Below are 22,088 nucleotides of genomic sequence, written 5' to 3' on the forward strand. Positions count from 1 at the left end.
TAATAACTTTCAGTTTGCAAAACTTTTATAATCTCAATTTTAAACTTATTAACTGACATAGCATCAAATGCTTTGTGGAAGAGAGTTCCAAACTTCTACTAATCTTTGTGTAGAAGTATTTTCCCTCACTTCTCTGAAAAGCTTGACTTTAATTTTTCGGTAATACCTTCTTAGCCTAAACACCCATTCCAGCAGAAATGGCTTTTCTTGTGGAACACTATGAATTACCCTTAATTTCTTAAGTTGAACCACTCTGTAACTTCCCAAATTTCAGGAAATACAAAAGTAGCTTATGCAATCTCTCATCATAATTTATTTCTTGAAATCCAGGTATTATTTTAGTGCATATACTGTACACACTCACTGTGACCACTAAACATGTTCCAAAGTATGGGGCCCAGAACTTCCCACAGTACTCCAGGTGTGATCTAACCACGGCCTTGTATTTCTGTAGCATGATGTCTGTCCACTTACATTCTAATCCTTTGGACATAAAGATTAACATTGTATTATCCTGAATGATTATTTTCTCTACCCATTCACGATGCATTAGCGATCTAAATACCAGAGCTCCCAAGTCTCTTTAGACATCATTGTTTCTAACCTTTCACCATTTACAAAGTATTCTGAACTAACCTGTTTAGGTCCAAAATGCATGAACTGTCATGCCATGTATTAAATCTATTTGCTGCATTTTTTTTCTATTAATTCATCAATATCTTTTTTTAATTTTATGCTTATAGCCACACTGATGCTGATAATACTTTGTGTTATTGGCAAAGTAGGATACAGCCTCTCTGTTCCGTCATATCATGTATTAAATAATTAAGGTCCCAACACAAATTGCTTTTACACACTATTATTCGTATCCTGACAATTAGAGTACATGCCCATACTTTTACCCTGCCTCCTACCATGCAGTCAGTTTCTTAATCATATTAAATATATGCCTTCGATTCCTTGAGCTAACAGTCCTTTATGAGCGGCATTGTGTAAGCTCATATGAGTGATATACTCAGAAATTCCCCTGTTCAATGTTTTTATTACTTTTACAAAAAACTCAATAAAATTCAAAAGGCTATTTGTACAATATTATCACTCTGAATTAATTTTAATTCCACTTTTATTTCATTTTCTATACCTGCTTGGGTAATGAATGTACATTCCTCCAAGCAATTTCTTCAACCATTAAACACCTGGCCTTTCCCAAAACGAACAGCTGAAGACTACACATCATCTTGTTGCTTAAATCTCTACATTTTACGTCTCCATTCTTGCTGGATAGAGTGCTCCGTTAATACCTCTGAGCCCACTGCAGCAGAATTGACAGGGTTTTTCAGTATTGTGAAAGGGTTTCACAGTCCGAAAGCATTTTGAGGAAGGGGTTTTAAATTCCGGAGAAGTGGAAAGACATTCCAGATGGGCCAGGATCTGAAATCATTCGAATACAGTATAGGTATTTTGGTACAAGAGACAAGGAGATCCCACAGATATGAAAACATAATTCGAGCTAGCAGTGCAATAGTGATCCACATATATGTGCACTGAAAAGGAGCGTATTTTTTTTAAAAGCGGAAGCAGTTTATCACTTTGCAGATTTCTCTACCCTTTGAAAGGAAATAGAGTTTTAAAACTCCATCTGCAAATCTGTCGAGACAAATATCTCTATTTCATCTCCAAGGTTTTCTAATTATAGCAATCAATCAGTCTTACGGCCTCAGCGCAACAGTGATATCAGTGGAATATGCCATATTATATACTCATGGTTTGATACCCTTGATCATGTAATCATCATGGCACAAAAATGGCTGTAGAAATAATGAGGCTAATAGTAGCAGTTATCATTTAAGAGGGAGTAACATCACAGCATCAGGCGGTGGCAGATTTGCGATTTCACCCAGAAACCATCTCAAATTCACTTCTCTACCACTAGCATTAGAAAAGATGTATTTCAATGTCTAACTTTTAACGAACTGGTGATGTGAAATTCCAGTAGTTGTACAGGATACACGTGTTAAATTCCCCACAGAAAGTTGCCATTTTCAGGTTAGAGTACCCCTTTAACTGCTGCCAATCAATCTCACTAGCACTGAAAATAAGCCCATGAATGTATCATCTTTAATTTCCATTTCTTGGTTCAGAAATATCATTGCCCATGTCTTCTGGGCTGTTGATCATCACAGTCCATACATATGACCGTAGATATGCATTTGGATCCTTCCAAAGTCCTAATGGACTGGCTTCCATGGGAATTGCCCAGGAAAGCTTGAACTTCCAACAAATAATTTCCCTGTTTCCTAGTATCTCACACAAAAATTTCCTAATCTGAATTAAAGTTGGAGACTTCAGACACTTGCAGTATTCTTTCCTAAATCATTATGCAGGAAATATTTGACTGAACAGTTGTAATCTAACAATAAAAGTAAAATACTGAGAATCCTGAAAATATGAAACAAACACAGAAATTGCTGCAGGATCTCAGTAGGCCTGGAAGCATCTGTAGAGCGAGAAGCAGCTTTAACAATGAGTCTGGTGTGACTCCTCTTCAAGAATATTAACTCTGTTTCTCTCTCAACAGCTGCTGCTAATCCTAATCCCACTGCAGGGTAATTAGATTCCCTCCTGCCCCCTCAACCCCCCCCCAACCTCACCCCACGCACGCGCGCGCGCACACTCTCTCTCTCTCTCTCTCTCACATACACACACACACACACACACACACACACACACACACACACACACACACACACACACACACACCACAGCAGTATATTGTGAGTACACTTACATGCATTTTACATAACCAAACAGGTTATAGTAGTTGTCCTGCTTAAAAATGTCACTAACCCCCAACATCACACTTGACTTTTTGATTTCCCCTCTGATCCTTGAAGCACCTCTCAGTCCAATCTGACCAGCACTCTTGCACCCAACAATCCTCTGAACCCCAACGTCTCTGTCGTAACTATGTGTCCCAACCATTTAACCGCCCTGAATGCTCTCCCAATCCTGACCTGTCTACACCTCCTGACCTCAAAATGCCCCGCCAATCACCTACCTTTCCTAAAATAGACATGGCTATTCCACACCACCTGTCTACCCTCCCCTACCCAAGCTGATGACCTGTCCCAACCTGACTACTACTGACTTGTCACCTCATACCCACTCACTTACCTTCCATCTCAAGCAGCTACTAGCTTAACCACCTAACCCCTCACCCCAAACTCAACTACCATCCATCCATCTGCCACCTCACTCATATGCCTCCCTATCTACCTAACATCATCTGCCACTGATTGCACCAACCATTCTACCCACTTATCACCTCATTCATTTGCCACTTTGCCCACTTAGCTTACTCACTTACACTCCTCTACCTACCCACCATCCTACTCTTTCATTTATTCACCCATTCACTAACATTTGTCCTTTCACCTATTTACAGACATTCACACTAGTCTGTTAAGCTTACCGTTGCTTCACCTTAAACTTAATACTTTTGAAGTTAAACTAAGCAAGTGCTTTACAAGAGAAAGTGATTAATTCTCCCCTCAACTCTTCTCCACTCCAAACTCCCCACAGGAAACACATACCAGCATCAAGACAGGCAAAGTTTGAGCAAAGCAGCAATCTGGAATAATTGCCAGTCCTCAAAAGATTCAAGCCAGGATATTTAAAAACAGAGAGATCAAAAGAGATATATTGAATTTTCTTATTAGATGAATACAATTGCAGAGGGGCGTCTTGAAATGACAGCTCATATAGGTAAAATAGGCCCTACCATGAAAACTGCCTTTATTTGAATTTGGATTGTCATCTTGTGCTAGTGTATTTTCTGAATGCTTCAGTACAATTTTTTTGACTAAAAGGATTTTGGTGTTTATACCTACTTGCATCTGATCGTGATGTAATTTATGCAATACTAATGTCTTTTGTCGAAAAGCCTTCATGTATTTTTGTTCTCAACAGTGTATTGATTTTTTTGTGGTTTTCCTTCTAGGAACTGTGGAAAATTATTGCTGAGCCACTTAAAAGCAACACACAATAGATTGGTTATTGTAATCGAAAATGCATCCAGAGGAATGTTGCTTGTTTCTTCGGTTTGTTGAAGATTTTAGCTGAAAACCTTACAAACTGTTTAAATAGTAAGGTGTAATAACTACCTTACGTCGTTCAATGCTACATCAGTAACTGCAGCAAGAAATTATCTCACAAATGTTCATGGATGAAATCTTTAATGTGTTTGAGTCACTTTTCTCTACTATTGAAACAGGTACGGACTTTTACAATGAATCTGTCAAGGCTTACAACAAAATCGAGACAAAAAAAAACTTTTATACAGTTGAAGTACTTAGCAGATTATAACAGTTACTTCCATCAACTTAATTGTCATTATCCTGATATCATAAGTTCTACTGTCTTAAAATAAGAGGAATTTGAAATGAGCACATATTTATGAAAATATTTGTTGTGATAATTTGTGTTTATGCCTTTACTAATAACATGTATTTTCTTTTCTTCCATTCTTTCAAATCCCTCCATAAAAACACAACTAACCTGGAGTGAAATACATTCTCTACAGAGAAAGAAAGAAATTCTTTTTATCAAAGTGGATTTCATTTGTTCGTAAATGTTTTTCATGAGGAAGAACACGAGCACTGAATCAGATAACACAGATGAAAGCCATTTGGCCATTTATGCCTATGCCAGTTCTTTGAAAGAGTTATCCACTGCATACAACTTTGCCTTTCAATATATATACAATTTCCTTTTGAAGGTTACTATTGAATCTACTTCTACCACCTTTCAAGCAGTGTATTGCAAACAGCATAACTCACTGCATAAAATAAACTCACCCCTCCAATCTGCCCCCCAGACCCCATATTTGTTTGCTAATTATCTCAAATCTATGCACTTTAGTTATTGAGCTTACTGTAAGTGGAAACTGTTTCTGCTCTTCTTTCTAAACCCTTTGTAGTTTTTGATAAACCTCTATTAAATGTACTGTTTGCATCCGTTAGCGCAAAGAATGCTATCCTATTTTAGTCTAATGTCTCCACACATCTGAAATCCCTCATCTTCTATAATTCCGTTCAATTTTATCTCAAAGATCCTTGACATTCTAATACAGCTGTAGCCAAACATTTAATTTAATATAATTTGTTGTGATTGAGTTTATTTTAAATTGAGATGTACTCAACTAATATATTTTATAAATGCAGTGTGGTTCTATTTTGGTAATAAAGTTTTTTTGTGAAAAAACAATAACTAAGGTATTCCACTTGCATCTGTTCTTACTGCTAGTATGTTTGATAGCCTGTTCAGCTTGTGGGGATCATTTATTTCAGTGAAGGGCCATCTTTTTGGAATGTATAATTTTAACTATACTGATAATTTAGCAGTAAAATACTATCAGTTCCATTTGCCATTTTAATGTAAATTTTTAACACCTTGACTGAGGTAAATTTCTTCACTTTTCTCAAATCTTGCATTTGTTTGACGATACCTGTGTACTTAAAAGTCAGTTACCACAATTTATAACTACACAGTTATTATTAAGGGATCAATATAGACTATTGTTATTTTACTTAAAGTTCTTAGAACATATTTGTGCTACCACATTATTCTTTTAAGTACATTTTGATGATTGGAAATTCATTAATGCATGTTGTAGGATACTGAGTTCATTCTTTAACTTGGGAAAGGTATTATTCTTACATCCTTGGTAATTAATGGGCAATTTATTCTCATTAACCACAGGCACAAAGTGTGCTTTGTAAAAGAAGCACACATTTATTCAATGCTAGCAAAAAAAAATTAGACTTGAAACAAGTGTGACATAGAATTGCTCTAACATTAATGACATAAAATCACATCTGACTCCTAAAATGTGTATGCTTGATGACAAAAAAATTATCTTAGAAACATTAGTCCAGAGCCAAAATTAACAGTGAATTTGGCAAATGGGGATTAATTGAGGAACCACCTATATGGATTTTATAAAGACAAATTTGTTTAACTAATTTTGAGTCTATTTTATAAGGTTATGGTGAGGGTTTATGTGGTACATATGGATTTTTCCAAAGCATTAAGTGACACATAACAGAACTGAGTCCATAAAACCAAAGATACAGTGGCAGCAAGAATATAAAGTTGGCTGTGTGGCAGGAAACAAACTATAGTGATGAATGTTTGTTTGCAGACCAGAGGAAGGTATACATTGTGGTTTCACAACAGTTGATACTAGGATCACTGATTTTCTCAATATACATTATTCACTAATATTTTGTTAAAAAGGCTATTTTCAAAACTTGCAGGTTACACAAGACTTGAAATGTTTTCTTTCTTTATTCATTCACGGGATGAGGGCGTCACTGGCCAGGCAGCATTTATTGCCCATCACTAGGTGGCCAGAGGGCAGTTGAGAGTCAACCGCATTGCAGTGGATCTGGAGTCACCTGTAGGCCAGACCAAGTAAGGATGGCAGTTGCCTTCCCTAAGGCACATTAGTAAACCAGATGTGTTTTTCCAACAATCACCTATAGATTAATGGTCATCATTATAGTATTAATTCCAGATATTTTATTGAATTCAAATTCTACCATCTGCAATGGTAGGATTTGAACCCAGGTCCCCAGAACACTATCTGGGTCTCTGGATTAATAGTCCAGCAATAATACCACTAGGCCATTGTCTCCCCATTACCTTCCTCACCTCTCACAAAACCTGGACGTTTTGCAAACAGTGCAGAGAACAATGATGACTTCAAGTGGGCAAAGGCAGTGGAACGGACAGACAAATGACAAGTGAAATTTCAACAGAAATGAATTGGGGAAACAATGCAGAGATATGTTGACCAAGAGACATATACTATTTCAAGGAAGTCAAAATCCTTTTCAGCAGATCCCACAATCATGAAACTTTTCTGCAGTTGAATGCTGCCCTTTGGATGTCTTTCTTGGTACAGTTTTAGGAAAGCATACTCTTTAAAGTTGCAGAGATTGTTGAACCAGGCAGGATGATTATTTGACTGAAATATGTTCTCAAGAAATCTTAACAAAAGTAGAGTTTTACGTAATGTGAGAATCATTCCTTGTTTCAGTATTAAAGTCAGATGTTTTCAGGGAAAGTTTAAAAATCTTTAGATGTAGGACAAAGCTGTTCTTGAACTCAAATGAGCTGTTTCCTATAAGAACTTTATCAAAGTATCGATGAATCAATGAGGATATGCAACCATGATTTTTAAAAACTATTCATGACACGATAGGGGTGCTGCTAGCTAGGCCAGTATTTATTATCCATCAAAAATCGCCTTTGAGAAAGTGTTGATGGTGAGCTGTCTTTTTGAACCATTCCACTCCATGGTGGTAAGGTACATCCAGAATGCTATCAAGGAGGGAGTTCTAGGAATTGGAGCCAAGGACACTGATGATTCTCATTGATTATTTTAATGTGCTGGAATTATTTTTAACGTCAGTTTCAATCAAAATTAGACGACTTGCAATAAATCTCTCTTAAATATTAATTTCATGTAAACTTATTTAATAATGATATTGTCCCTTTATTAGGGAGGGATTCTGGGATGTTGACCCAGTAACACTGATAGAACAGTGATATAATTTCAAGTCATAATGGTTAGTGACTTGGAAGGGAACTTGCAAATCTTGGTGTTCCTATGTATCTGCTGCCCTTTTCCTTCTCAGTGATAGTAGTCATCTGTTTGGAAGGTGCTGTCTAAAAAATTCTGCAGTGCATCTTTAAGATAGCATACATGATCTACAAGGTAATGAGCATCAGCGGTAGAGACAACATATTTTTGTGGATGTGGTGCTAACCAGTGCTGTTTTTTGCCAGAGGGTGTCAAGTTTCTTGAGTAGTGTTGAGGTTGCACCCCTCCAGGCCACTGGGAATATTCCATTACACTCCTTGTAGATAATGGATAGGCTTTAGAGAGTCAAAAGGTGAGTCACTTACTGCAGTATTCCTAGCCTTGACCTGCACTTATAGCCACTATATTTATATTGGTTGGTCCAGTTCAGTTTCGGTCAATGGTAACCTTCAGGATGTTTAACAGTGGGATGTCAGTGGATGATTGTTAGATTGTCTCTTATTGGAGATTGACATTGCCTGGCATTTGTGTGGAGTGAATGTCACTCACCACTTGTCAGCCCAAGCCTGGAAGTTGTTCAGGTCTTAATATATTTCTGGGTGCTCACAGTTAATGAGGGGTCAAGACAGAATGGATAACAGAAACTGCCCTGTTGACAGAGGGATCAAGAACTAGAAGATATTATTTTGAAGTGAATGACTAAAGGAGGAATGACAACATCAGAAAGAAAGATTTTGTAGCAAGCGATTAAGTTCTGAGATATACTGCCTGAGAATGTAGTGGAGGCAGATTTAATCATGGCTTCCAGGAAGAAACTGGGTAATCGCTTGAAGTGAAGATATTTGCAGGGCTATGGGAAAGAAAGAAGGGAACTGAAAGGAGCAAAATTACACTTGCAGAGAACGAGCATGGATACAGGTCAATTGGTTTCATTTTTAAAATTCATCCATGGGATATAGACATTGCTGTTTAGGCCAGTATTTATTGCTCATCTCTAGTTGTTCTGGAGAACCCAGTTATGAACTTGCTGCCTGTAGCTCTGCAGTCTAGGTGGAATAGGGATGCCCACATTGTTGTTTGAGAGGAAGTTCCAAGATTTTGATCTAGAATCAGTGAAAGAATGGTGACGTAGCTTGAAGTCAGGATGGTATTGGCTTGAACCTGAGGAATTCCTGCTTTGATGACCTGTGGCTCAGATGATAGTCCTTGAGCAAATGATATAATTTTCCAATGTATTAGGTATGAGTCTAACCAGCAGAGAAATTTCACCAACTTCTGTTGACTCCAGCTTTGTTATGGCTCCTTAATGCCATATTCTGTCAAATGCTGCCTTGAGGTCAAGAGCAGTCATGCTTACTTCCTGTCTGGAGTTTGGCTTTTTTGTCCCTTTTAGGTCTAACCCAAATGGAGTATAGTGAGCTACTAGATAGCACTGCTGACAACATCTTGCATAACTTTGAGAATAGACCAATGGTTGGACCAATGAGGATGGTTGATTTGCCAAGCTGGTTTGTTGTTCCGCAGATGTTTCATTACCGTGCTGGGCAACGTCCTCAGGGGAGCCTCCAATGAAGCGTCGGTGTGTTTTCCCACCTGGTTTTTAAACTCTGGAGTCTGTTGAGTTGGATTGCCTCACTTCTGGTTTTCCTTCATAGTGGAGTGTGTATGGGGTTGAGTTCTATGTGTTTATTAGTAGCATGCTTCGTGGAGTGCCAGGCTTCTAGGAATTCCTGTGCCTGTCTCTGTTTAGCTTGTCCCAGGATAGTAACTCTATCCACTTGGGTGGCAGCTTTCAGGGAATTGTGGACATGAACCCCAAGATCCCTCTGCTCCTCCACACTGCCAAGAATCTTTCCATTCACCCTATATTCTGCTTTCAAGTTTGTCCTTCTGTAATGAATCACCTCACACTTTTCAAGGTTAAACTCCATCTGCCACATCTCAGCCCAGCTCTGCATCCTATCAATGTTCCTTTGTAACCTAGAACAGCCCTCTGCACTACCCACAACTCGACCCACCTTCGTATCATCCACAAACTTACTAATCCACCCTTCCATTCCTACATCCAAATCATTTACAAATTACATTCATACCACACAAATACCACGTTATGACCATCCTGAATAAGAGACTATCTAACCACTGCCCCTCGGCATTCAATTGCATTACTATCACTGAATTCTCCACTGTCAATATCCTGGGGTTTATCATTAATTAGAAACTCAACTAGATTCACCACATAAACGCAGTAGCTACAAAGAGCAGGACAGAGGCTAGGAATACTGCAGCAAATAACTCACCACCTGAATCCTCAAAGTCTGTCCACTATCTACAAAGCACAAGTCAGGAGAATGGTGGAATGCTCCCCAAAAGAAACTCGCCTGGACGATTGTAACCCCAACAACACTCAAGAAGCTTGACACCATCCAGTATAAAGCAGCCAACTTTACTGACACTACATCAGCAGCATCCACTCCTTCCATGCTCATTAGCAGCAACGTGTACAATCTACAAGATGTACAGCATAAATTTATTAAAGTTCCTCAGACAGCACCTTCCAAACCCAAGACCACTCCAATCCAGAAGGACAAGGGCAGCAGAAACATGGGAACACCACCGCCTTCGAGTTTCCCTCCAAGCCACTCACCATCCTGACTTTGAAATATATCGTCATTCCTTCACTGTCACAGGGTCAGAATCCTGGAATTCTCTCCCTAATGGCATTGTGGGTCAACCAACAGAAGGTGGGCTGCAGCAGTTCAAAAAGGCAGCTCACCACCACCTTCTCATGGACAACTAGGGAAGAGAAATAAATGCTGGCCAACCAGTGATGCCCACATACCACAAACAAATGGGGGAAAAAAGTGCTAGGCTACCCCAATATTGAGGGAGGTGATATTTGTGAAGCCTTTTCCTTCAGTGAGTTACTTAATTGTCCAACACTATTCATGATCACTTGTGGCAGGACTGCAGACTTAAATCTAATCTGGTGGTTGTAGAATCACTTAGCTCTATCTTTTACTTGCTGCTTATGCTTTTTGGCAGTAGTCCCGTGCTGTCGTTTCACAAGGTTTACGCCTCATTTTTCGGTGTTGCTCTTATCATGTCTGCCTGCATTCTTCACTGAACCAGGGGTGACCCCCTGGCTTAAAGGTAGTGGTATCGTGGGTTATTCCCATACACGATGTTGCCAAATCTGGTTGAATACCTAATGGATGCCTACGCTAGAGTTGCTAGATCTATTTAAAATTTTTCCCATTCAGCTCAGTAATAGTATTACATGACACCCGAGGATATTTTCAATATGCAACTTCATCTCCACAAGGACTTTAACATATTCACTCCAAAAATTACTTCCGTGGTCAATGCATCTGGCATAGATAAACTGGTGAGGATGAGGTCAAGTACATGTTTCACTTGTTGGTTCTCTCACAACCTACCTCACTCCCAGTCTGGTGACTGTCCTTTCAGACTCAGCGAGCTGTCTGTAGTAGTACAACCATGCTACTTTTGGTGCCCCAACCAGAGTACATTCTGTGTGCTTTCCATAATCAATGCTTCCTCCAAATACTGTTTAAAATGGGGAAGAACTGACTGATCCCCTGAGGGCAGGTACTAATTGTAATCAGAAGGAGGTTTATTTGCCCAGGTCTGACCTGATGCTATAAGACTTTGTGGAGACTGGAATCATATGGAGACTACCAAGGCAAGTCTTCTCCCAATATATACCACTGTGTCACACCCTCAAGGATTTTCATGGTGGTGTCTGAGACATGATCTGTCGTATTATGTCAGGTTATTTATGGGGACAGTTCTCCAAATTTTGGTACAAGCCTCAGATCTGAGGGAGGACCTTGCAGGATCAATAGGCCAGTATGTGCCATTGTTGATTCTAGGGGCTTGGATGGTGTTGGGTGGTCTGTCCAGTTTAATTCATTTTGTTAGGCTTAAGACCATAAGATCATAAAATGTAGGAGTATTCAGCATGTCAAATCTGTTCTGCTGTCAGATCATGACTGGTTTGATAATCCTCAATTTCACTTCCCTGTGTATTTTTTTTCCTTAATACCCTTAGTGATTTGAAAATCTGTCTATCTCAGCCTTGATATAAACTCTACATTTTAAAAATATTTGTTTTTGAAGAGTTTAGAACTGAACTGACAAACCACATACTGGAAATTGTGCAGTGTCTGCCTATTCAAGCTACTGATCCGGCATTCAACAAGACAGGTCTGAGTAAAAATATCAAATCCATGCTTTGAGAGCTCTAGACCCATGAGTAAAAACATTAACAATGTTAAGCAAATGTATAAAATTCATTCGTACAGTTACGGTACTATGAAATATACATTCCTAACATGCTACCTAATACTGCACATTTGAGACATTAGAAAAAAAGTGGATACTGAGGAAAATGTATTCCACACGAGAAGAATTCTAAGTGATTTGAAAGGTTCACTGTAGACTGCAATATGGTTCATTACTAGCACTTCCAGTGTGGAGGTGAGTTGCCTTCTTGAACTGCTACAGTCCTTAAAGTGTTGGGACATACACAATGGTTTTAGGAAGGGCGTTCCAGGATTTTTCCCTACGCTATTGAATATAGTTCTAAGTCAGCTAAGTGTGCCTAGGAGAGGAATGTTCCTCGGAGGGAGAGCTTTATTTGTGATTCTCGATCTTAGAGGTGATAGGGGTCATGGGTTTGTAAGGTGCTGTCAGAGGAGATGGGCAAATTGCTTCAGTGTATTTTGTAGATGGTACACTCTTACCACTCTGCACCTATGGTAAACAGAATGAATTTTGAAGATTGTGGTAGGGGTGCCTCTCAAGTGTGTTGCTTTGACTTGAATGTCAGCTACTTGAGTTCTGCTGGGGCTGCACCCATCCAGTCAAATGGAGTTTATTAAATTACACACACAAAGTTGCTGGAAAAGCTCAGCAGGTCTGGCAGCATCTGTGAAGGGAAAAACAGAGTTAATGTTTTGGATTACCACACGCAAAACATTAACTGTGTTTCTTCCTCCATAGGTGCTGCCAGACCTGCTGAGCTTTTCCAGCAACTTTGTTTTTGTTCCTGATTTACAGCATCCACAGTTCTTTCGGGTTTTTATTCCATTACACTCCTGACTCATGCCTTGTAGATAGTGGAAGGCCATTGAATATAGAAAGTGAGTTGGTGCTGTAGAATTGCTACCCTTGACTTGCTCTTTTATGCCCAGTATTACATGGTTGGTCCAGTTCACTTTCTGCTCAGTGTTAACACACAGAATGTTGGTATAGGGTAATCAGTGATCATAATAGCACAGATATTATTGGGGAATCTGTGAGTAGTTGTAAATGCAACAATCTACAATCATCCCACTTCTGACCTAATGATGCAGGAGAGGTCATCGGTAATGTAGCTGAAAATGGCTGGGTCTTGGGCACTACTCTGAGGAACTCCTATGGTGATGTTATGGGACTGAAATGCTTGCCTTCTACCAACCACAGCTATCTTCAGTCGTGTTAGATATGGTTACAACTAGAGAAGAGATCACCCCCTCTATCCATTGACTCCAATTGTGCCAGGATGCCTTGATGCCGTACTAAGTCAAATGTCTTGATGCCAAGAGACATTATTTTCAGCTCACCTCTGAAATTCATCTTAGTCCTTGTTTGGACTAAAGCTGAAATGAGAACAGGAGCTGGGTTGTTCTGATGGAACCCAACTGAACACATGGAGAACTATATTGTCAGGCAAGTGTGCCTTAATAGCATGCTGTAGGCTAATCCATCACTTTGCTGATGATCGAGAGTAAACTGACAGGATGGTAATTGGATGGGTTAGATTTGTCTTGTTTTACGTGGACAAGGGTACAAAGAAGGGTAGGTATGAAGAGGATTGAAAATAAAATGACAGTTTTAAATCAAGGAATTACTTAACGGATTAAAATTGTGATCAGAGGTAGTGGGAACTGCAGATGCTGGAGAATCCAAGATAACAAAGTGTGGAGCTGGATGAACACAGCAGGCCAAGCAGCATCTTAGGAGCACAAAAGCTGACGTTTCGGGCATAGACCCTTCACCAGAGAATCACCTAGGCACAGGGATGGTGGGTTAATGCGACTTGGTTTGAGTTAGGGTACAGACAGCAGACTATTGAATGACTGTTAGTTTATGGAAGATGGAAGGCTGTACAGGGGAGAACATGTTTAATACTAGGACATAATATGTTTGTTTTTTTTACTGTAGCAGTTTTGAATAAATTAGAGCACCATTTGGTCCTGTTTATAAAAATGGAATTTTCTGTTGTAATTATTTCTACTTACATTCACTATGCTACCAAGTGTCCCCAATGATATTGCTACAATTGCATCACGCATTACTGTCCTGTTTCTAAGTTAGTCAGTCGTCTTCAGTATTGTACATGGATGACCATCATCAGTTTGAATTATATTACTTCTGTTGGCTTGGTGAAATTGGTCATAACACCTTCACCAATTTAGCATTCACTATTTTGTTCTGAAGGATGTACGTTCAGCATTTATTTTTACATGTTCAAGTTGTTGAGGGAATTGGGAGTGATGAGTGATTGGGAATAATTATGATTGTGTTTTCACAGCCACCAAGTCCTATATTCTCCAAATTAATTCTGCAGCAAACTGACTATCATGATTGGATTCCAGTCCCAAAGCAATTGAATCTGCTAAGTATGCCAGAAATCAGCAGGATTGCTGCAATTTCTTTGGATATTCCTAGCAACAGCCAAGTATTTAATAATTGTTTGAATAAGCAGGTGATCATGAGAAGGCCCTTTTAATTCAGCAAAACTACCCTGCCTGATTAAATATGTGTTAATTCTTTCATCCATGAAGAATTTAGCTGAACTGAGCAAACAACGTGGAAGAAATAGAACATTTTTTGATATGGGTATCTATATATTTAAGCACATGAAGCCAATGAACATTCTGTTTTAAGGTTACTTTGGTGGTCACTTTTCCATGAAAAGCATCAAATTGTCCTCCTGTGTAACATCTATGGTCTCACAATACTGAATAGAAATTATCAGTCCACTTGAAGGCCCTATCCATGCAGATAGCTTAGGAGTATTTATAAAACATAAAACCCCCCATTCTTATGATTCTGATGGGAACAGTGCACTGGAAATCAAGCTCCACTAAGCTGAGGTGTGAGAAACAAGACCATAGACCTCAAGATATAGAAGGAGAATTAGGCTATTTGTTCCATCAAGTCAGCTCCATCATTCGATCATTGCTGATATATTTCCCAACCCCATTCTCCTGCCATCTACCCATAAACTTTGATCCACTTACCAATCAAGAACCTATCTTTGTCTTAAAACCATTCAGTGACTTGGCCTCCACAGATTTCTGTGGCAACGAGAACCGCAGATTCAATGCCCTCAAGCTGAAGAAATTCCTCATCATCTCAGTTATAAAGGGTTGTCTCTTAACTCTGAGGCTGTACCCTTGGGTCCTTGTCTTTCCCAGAACTGGAAACATCTTTTCCAAGTCCACTGTATCAAGGTCTCGTAGTATTCTCTAAGTCTCAACGAGATCCCCCTCATCCTTCTAAATTTCACTGAGTAGAGACCCAGAATCCTCAGCTGCTCCTCATGTGACGAGCTCTTCATCAACAGGATCATTTTTGTAAACCTCCTCTGGACCCCTTCCAAGGCTAGTACACCCTTCCTTAGATATGGGGCCCAATACTGCTGACAGTATTCCAAATGCAGTCTGACCAGAGCTTCATATGCACAGCAGTATATCCCTTCTCTTTTATTTTAGCCCTTTCAAAATGAACGCTAACATTGCATTTGCCTCCCTAACTGCCAATTGTTCCTGCATCCTGCTTTAACCTGAACAAAATCCTGAACTCGGATGTGTGAGTTCAATTATGTTTCAAATTTCCGAAGCCTTTCTCCACTTAGAAATTAGTCTATGGATCCATTCTTCCCACCAAAGTGCACAACCTCACACTTGTACATATTGTACTCCATCTGCCACTTTGTCCATTCTCCTCGTTTGTTCAAGAACGTTTGCAGGCTCCCACCTCCTTAAAACTACCTGTCCCTCCAGCTATGCCTGTGTTATTCTTTAAATTTAGCAACAATGCCCTCACTTCCTTCATCCAAATCATTAATGTATAACATGGATTATTGTGGCTCCAACACTGACCCCTGTGGAAATCTCCTAGTTACTGGCTCCCTCCCTGAAAAAGACCCTTTTATCCCTATTCTTTGTTTTCTGCCAGTCAGCCAATCCTCTATTCTTGCCCCTAAGATCATGACTATCTATCTTATTTAGCAGCAATTTGTCAAATCCAAATAGATTACATTCACTGACTCATTACCTCCTCTTAGAATTCTAACAGATTTGTTGGGCATGACCTCCCCCTTGACAAAACCTTGTGACTCGGCCCTAATTTACCATGCGCTTCCAAGTACTTGATGCAATTATTCTTAATAAAGGACTGTAAAATCTTACCAATGACCGTGATCAAGCTCCTCCTTAATGATGGCACTACAGTCACCTCTGCCCCCAACTCTTGAAACTCTGGTATGTTACTAGTGTTTTGCACTATGAAGACTGGTGCAGAGCACTTATTCGGGTTCTTAGCCATTTCTTTGGACCACTGGAAAAAGAAACTGGAGAAATGCTAGTGGTAGAACAATGTCCACTCTTGCCACTCTGTTACCTTTTTGTACATCTATCTAAAACACTTGCTTTTTTTTAATATTGTTAGCTGGCTTACCCTCCCATTTCATTCCTATTGCTTCTACAGTTGTTCCCTGGTTTTTAAAGACTTTCCAATCCTCCTGCTTTCCACTAATGTTCACCACGCTCTTTTGCTTGTACACTATTCTTGTCAGCCATGGTTGCCTCATCCTCCTGTTGGTATGTTGCTTCGTAGGGATGAATTTCTGCTGTGCCTCCCAAATTACCCCTAGAAACTCCTGCCATTGCTGCTCTACTTTGCTTGGCACCCTTTCCAACCAACTAGCCATCTCCTCCCTTGTGTCTTTGCACAGTAGTTACATTTTATTCACTAGTAATTCCATCACAGCAGGTTCAAGCGTCTCCCTTTCAAAACCATAGGCTGAATTCTGTCATATTATTGTCACTGCTCCCTAATCAAGTCTCATTACATGTCATTAAATTGCTTGTTCCTCAGAGGACTCTACCACAAGCTACCACAAAAAAATTCATAGGTATTCTTAAAATTCTTTTTCGTAGGATAAGCTAACATCCCGATTTTCCCAGTCCACCAGCATATTGAATGCCTCTATGATTATTGTAAGAGTGCCTTTCTTTTAAGCCTTTTCTATCTCCTGATTTATTTTCTTGCCCACATCCTGACTACTGCTTGGAGGCCTGTACATAGCTCCCTTCAGAATCTTGTATCCTTTGCAGTTCCTCTTCTCCACCCACACAGATTCTATGCCTTCTGATTGTATATCGCCTCTTGCTATCAATTTAACTTCATTTTATTCTAACAAGGCAACCCTGCCCATCCAACTGCCTGTCCTTTTGAAAGGACATATATCCTTGAATATCTAGTTCCCAGCCTTAATCCCTTTGCAGCCGTTTCTCTGTGAAACATAGAACATTGTACCTGCCTATTTCAATCTGTGCTACAAGCTAATTTATCTTGTTTCATGTACTTTGCACTTTTAAGTACAACACCTTCAGTCCAAATTTGATCACCCCTCCTTCTCATAGGAGACTATTTATCTGCTGTGCCTGAAGTTAGATTCCTGACCCTTGCCATACTCTCTGATTTATCACTTGTTCTGGAAACTTTAATAACCTCTCCTGAGCCCTCCTTCCGCTTTGACCGTTTCCATAGATTTCCTTGCAACCGACAGCCCTAGTTATGCTGTTCTCCAGGACTCTGGTCCCAGCAGAATTTGTATGGAGGTTGTCCCAACGGAACAGCTCCCTCCTTCCCCATCACTGATGCCAGTGTCCCATGAGTTCAAATCTGTTTCTCCCACATCAGTCTTTGAGCCACACTTTGAGATTATTTCATACTGTTGACCCTGTGCCAATTATCTTATGGTTCAGGTAGTCATCCAGAGTGATTACTTTTTTTGTTCTGCTTTTTAATTTCATCCATAGTTTCATATTCCTTCAGCAGAACCCCTTTCTACCTATATTGTTGGACCACAACATCTAGATCTTTCCCCTCCCTTTCCAAGTTGCTCCGCAGCCCAGATGAGATATCTTGAACTCGGACACAATGCATGCAACGTAGCCTTCAGGACTATTGATCCTGGCCACTGAGAGCAGAGTCTATTCCCTTGACAATACTGTTCCTAATTACAAATACATTTCTTTTCTCCTTCTTCTTGACAGTGCTATGATCAATTTGCTCAATTTCCCTACAGTTCCATTCTCATCCACACAGGGAGCAAAAGTCTCAAACCTGTTAAACAAGCTCAAGGTTCCTTCAGTCTACCTCTCGATCCCCTCATCAGCCTTGCTCATATTCATACCTTCATGACCCTGGCCACTGACTGAATTCAAAGTAGTTAATCTGATCACAGTGTCCAGGTGACTCTTTCCATCTCTGATGTGTCGCAGTATTCGAAGCTCAGACTCCAGGTTATCACCTCTGAGCCAGAGTTCTTCAGCAACCAATTCTTGTTACAGAAGAACCGTTTTGTGGTCCACAAACTCACACAACATGCAAATACAATACGTCACCTGGTCCTGCAGCTCAATTTTAAACTATTTTCAATTAGCCTATTTTTCTAAACAATTCAGAGATGTTATTACACACTGTAGGAGCAGGTACTTATTACTTACTTTGTTTTATTTTTAAATTACTACTTTTTTTTCAATCTGTAACCTGTAAGTATTTCACTAAACCCCCTAAATGCGTAGTTAAATTAGCAGCTGTAACCAGTCAATGAATTTATGGTTTCCCAGTACTGTCACTGTTTCTTTTCTGCTGGGCCTCCCATCCTGGGCTTCAGTTTATACTGTTAAAATATCTTCGAAACTGTGACCCAAAAAGCAAGCAAAAAACTCCTCTTCTTCTGTACCAAAGTCCCATATTGCCCTCAAAGTACTCAGGTTGTGCTCACTTCAGTTGTGATCTCATCTTCCTGAAAACAAAAAATGGTGGAAATCACAGCGGTTCAGGCAGCATCTGTGGAGTGAAAGCAAATTAGTGTTTCCAGTCTAAATGACTCTTCATCAGAGCTGATACGACTGCCTCTCAAATCCGACTCACTCGGGCTGTGTGCAACAGCAGATGTATCGGATATAATGGCAACTGCAGAAGCTGGAGAGTCCAAGATAACAAAGTGTGGAGCTGGATGAACACAGCACGCCAAGCAGCATCTTAGGAGCACAAGAGCTGACGTTTCAGGCCTAGACCTTTCATCAGAAATAGGCCCAAAACGTCAGCTTTTGTGCTCCTAAGATGCTGCTTGGCCTGCTGTGTTCATCCAGCTCCACACTTTGTTAACTCACAGCAGATGTGACCTCTTCTTCCTGACAGTGCACAGTTTACTAGTGTTGTGAAATATAACCAACTTACTTTGTTGCATGGCTAATGCCTGATCATGACCACTATGTAAGGTAAAATAAACTCGGACTACATTTCCTCAATGAACAAGAAAACAAAATCTGATCTATTATAGCAAAAAATTCCTCTATCATGTGGCAAAAGCAGATTATGAATTACTAATCTGCAAATTTAAACAATACCTCTTTTAAATCCCGATCTGCACACTTTCATTTACAAGCAGGACAGATGAGATAAACAATTTTTTTTAGGAATATCTTTGGTGGGAACACATAGGCCAAAAAATGAACAAAGTCTGTGGATCAAGAATATAATCAAGAAGTGGAATCAAGGTGATTCGCAAGCAGTTAGTTTTTGGTTTCTGGTGATGTCACAATGTTGTCAACTGCAGGAGTGGGCAGTTAGACGTGAATTAGAAGTTTTCGTTCTTTGCAGAGTTCATAGAGTTACTTGTTTTCCACTCATGGAGAGAGGGAGAGCAATCTGGCTTGCTCACAGGCTTTTCTAGTTCTCAATCAACTGCAATCTTTTCTCATCTCTGAGGCAGACTGCTTCTTAGAACCAAACTGTACTCTTTTCTCATCTCTGAGGCAGATTGCTCCTTAGAACTAATCGAAAACTATTGGTGGGCAGTTTCTTTCTTTTTCCAAACCAAGTTCGTCTCTCAAAAGTATCAAATGCAGCCTCTAAAAATGAATTACATGCCCTTGTGTAACCTTCTTTTACATGGTCAATGTCCTGGAAGTTACTGTCTCATGTCCATTGATGAGTTGTTGCAGTGCATCTTGTCGATGGTACATACTTCTGCCACTATGCATTGGTAATAGATAGATGGAATGTTGAAGCTGTTCTATGGGGTACCAGTCAAACAGGCTACTTTGTCCTAGACGGTGTTGAGCTTCTTGAGTGTCGTTGAGTTGCACTCAGCCAGGCAAGTGGAGAGCATTCTGTTCCACTCCTGACTTTTACCCTGTAGGTTTTCAGAGTGAGGAGGAGAGTTAATTGCCATGAATTCCAAGCTTCTAGCCTGCTTTTCTAGCCAAATATTTATACATCTATTCCAGTTTAGTTACTGGTCAAATGCTAATTCCTGGATATTGATAGTAGGACTCAGTGATGGTAATTCCATTAAATTAATCAAGATGAGATGGTTAAATTCTCTTTTGTCAGAGATATTCATTGTCTTGTACTTGTGAGAATATTACTTGGCACTTATCAGCCTTAGTCTGAATGTTTCCAGGTCTTGCTAGATTTGGACACAGACTGCTTCAGTATCTGAAGATTTGCAAATGCTAAACATTGTGCAAACGTCCCACTTCTGACCCTATGATGAAGGAAGAGTCATTGATGAAGCAGCCAAAAGTGGTTGGACCTAGGACACCACTCTGAGGATCTCCTCTTGTGACTTGATTAGCCTCCAGCAAATACAAACATCTTCCATTCTGCTAGCCATGACTTCAGCCAGTGGAGTTTTTTGCCTCAATTCCCATTGAGTGTAGTTGTGCAACCTTCTCTGCATATCATGAAAAGTGACTTGAATTGGCTGAAAGCTGGCATCTGTGATGCTGGGGACCACAGTAGGAGTCTGAGAATGGCTCCATTCGTCTGTTGGCTGGATATGCTTACAACTGTTTCAGTCATGTCTTCTCCACTGATCTGCTAAGCTCCCTCTTCATTGAGGATGAGAATATTTGTAGAGTTGCCTCCTGTAGTGAATTGTTTACTTGTCCACCACCATTGACAAATGAATGTGCCAGTTAGCTCTAATTTGTTGGTTGTAGGATTGCTTAGCTCTGTCTATTGCATGCTGCTTTTTCTACTTAGTGTGTAAGTGGTCCTATGTTGTAGCTACATCAGGTTGACACAATATTTTTAAATATACCTGTTGTGCCTCCAGGCATGCTGTCTTGCACTCTTCATTCAACCAGGGCTTTTTTCCTTGGGTTGGTGATGGCAGAATGGAAGGCATGACCATGTGGGAGACCATGGATCTATCAGATGACCAGGTGCCCTAATAATTCAAGTATTTTGAGGAAGGAAAATCTGCCATTCTTACTCAATCTGGCTTAATGTAACTCAGGAGTTGCAGTAACCTTGTTGTCTCATAACTACTTTCTGAAATGATAAAGTGAGCCAATTCAGTTTTATTTGAGAAAGTGGCTGAACACCACCTTCACAAGTGCAAATAGGGATGAACAATAACTTTTAGCCTTAGCAGCATTAATATTTCCTGAATAAATTTTAGATCAGTTACCTAATAGTCAGATTGGAGTTCTTTAATGGGCAGAGTTACTCAACAAGTGCCAAACATCATTAGATAGGCAGTTCAGTGCCTTGCCATAAACCATGAATGGTGTGAATCATGCTGCGTCAAGTGAACCCCTTTGCATTTTTTTTGGTTTAACCTATTTTTCTAATCAACTTGTTCAGAGATGTTATTACACACCTCTGGGATTTGACCCAGGGCCTCCCGGTCCAGGGGCAGCAAAACTACCACTGCACCAAAAGAGACTTTACATTATTGTTATCTGTACCTTCAGTTTTATCAAGCCTTTCTTATGCATAACTAACAATATCTGATCTGGCTGTCCATTTACCTTATCTGATCTCAGAGACTGCCTTTAATTCAATGTCACTCTTAGCTCTGCTGATAATAAACTAAGCCGTAACTTAGCTTCAGCCTTTGACACATCCATGAAGGTACCTCACTCTGGCATTTGTATACCTGCTGGGTGAATGTTATTGCACACAAGAAGTAATAAATTATGTTGCTGATTAACGTAAGAAGACTATGAGCAAATGCTACTTCAAACAAAGACTAAACAAAATCTCCGTTTCTGAGTGGCTGATATGTTTGGAAGACTTGTCACTTTTTGTATCAATGTTCCCAACACATTAGCAGTGATGAAGGCTTCCAGTCAGGTGATCTGCACCTTTATAA

General features: G+C 39.8%; 1 protein-coding gene across 5 annotated transcripts in view; it reads left to right on the forward strand.

Annotated features, from left to right (window-relative positions):
* The window catches only part of mettl22 (methyltransferase 22, Kin17 lysine), a 50,017-nt gene extending 44,803 nt beyond the window's left edge, over nucleotides 1-5,214 (forward strand). For all 5 annotated transcript variants that reach the window (XM_048552312.2, XM_048552309.2, XM_048552313.2 and 2 more), the window contains one exon: nucleotides 4,001-5,214. In XM_048552312.2, the coding sequence (XP_048408269.1) occupies nucleotides 4,001-4,048 (48 nt within the window). In that variant the 3' untranslated portion in view covers nucleotides 4,049-5,214. The remainder of the gene's footprint in view (nucleotides 1-4,000) is intronic.
* Nucleotides 5,215-22,088: the final 16,874 nt, after the last annotated feature.

The sequence above is a fragment of the Stegostoma tigrinum genome, chromosome 23 (genome assembly GCF_030684315.1).
Source record: "Stegostoma tigrinum isolate sSteTig4 chromosome 23, sSteTig4.hap1, whole genome shotgun sequence".
Classification (NCBI taxonomy): domain Eukaryota; kingdom Metazoa; phylum Chordata; class Chondrichthyes; order Orectolobiformes; family Stegostomatidae; genus Stegostoma; species Stegostoma tigrinum.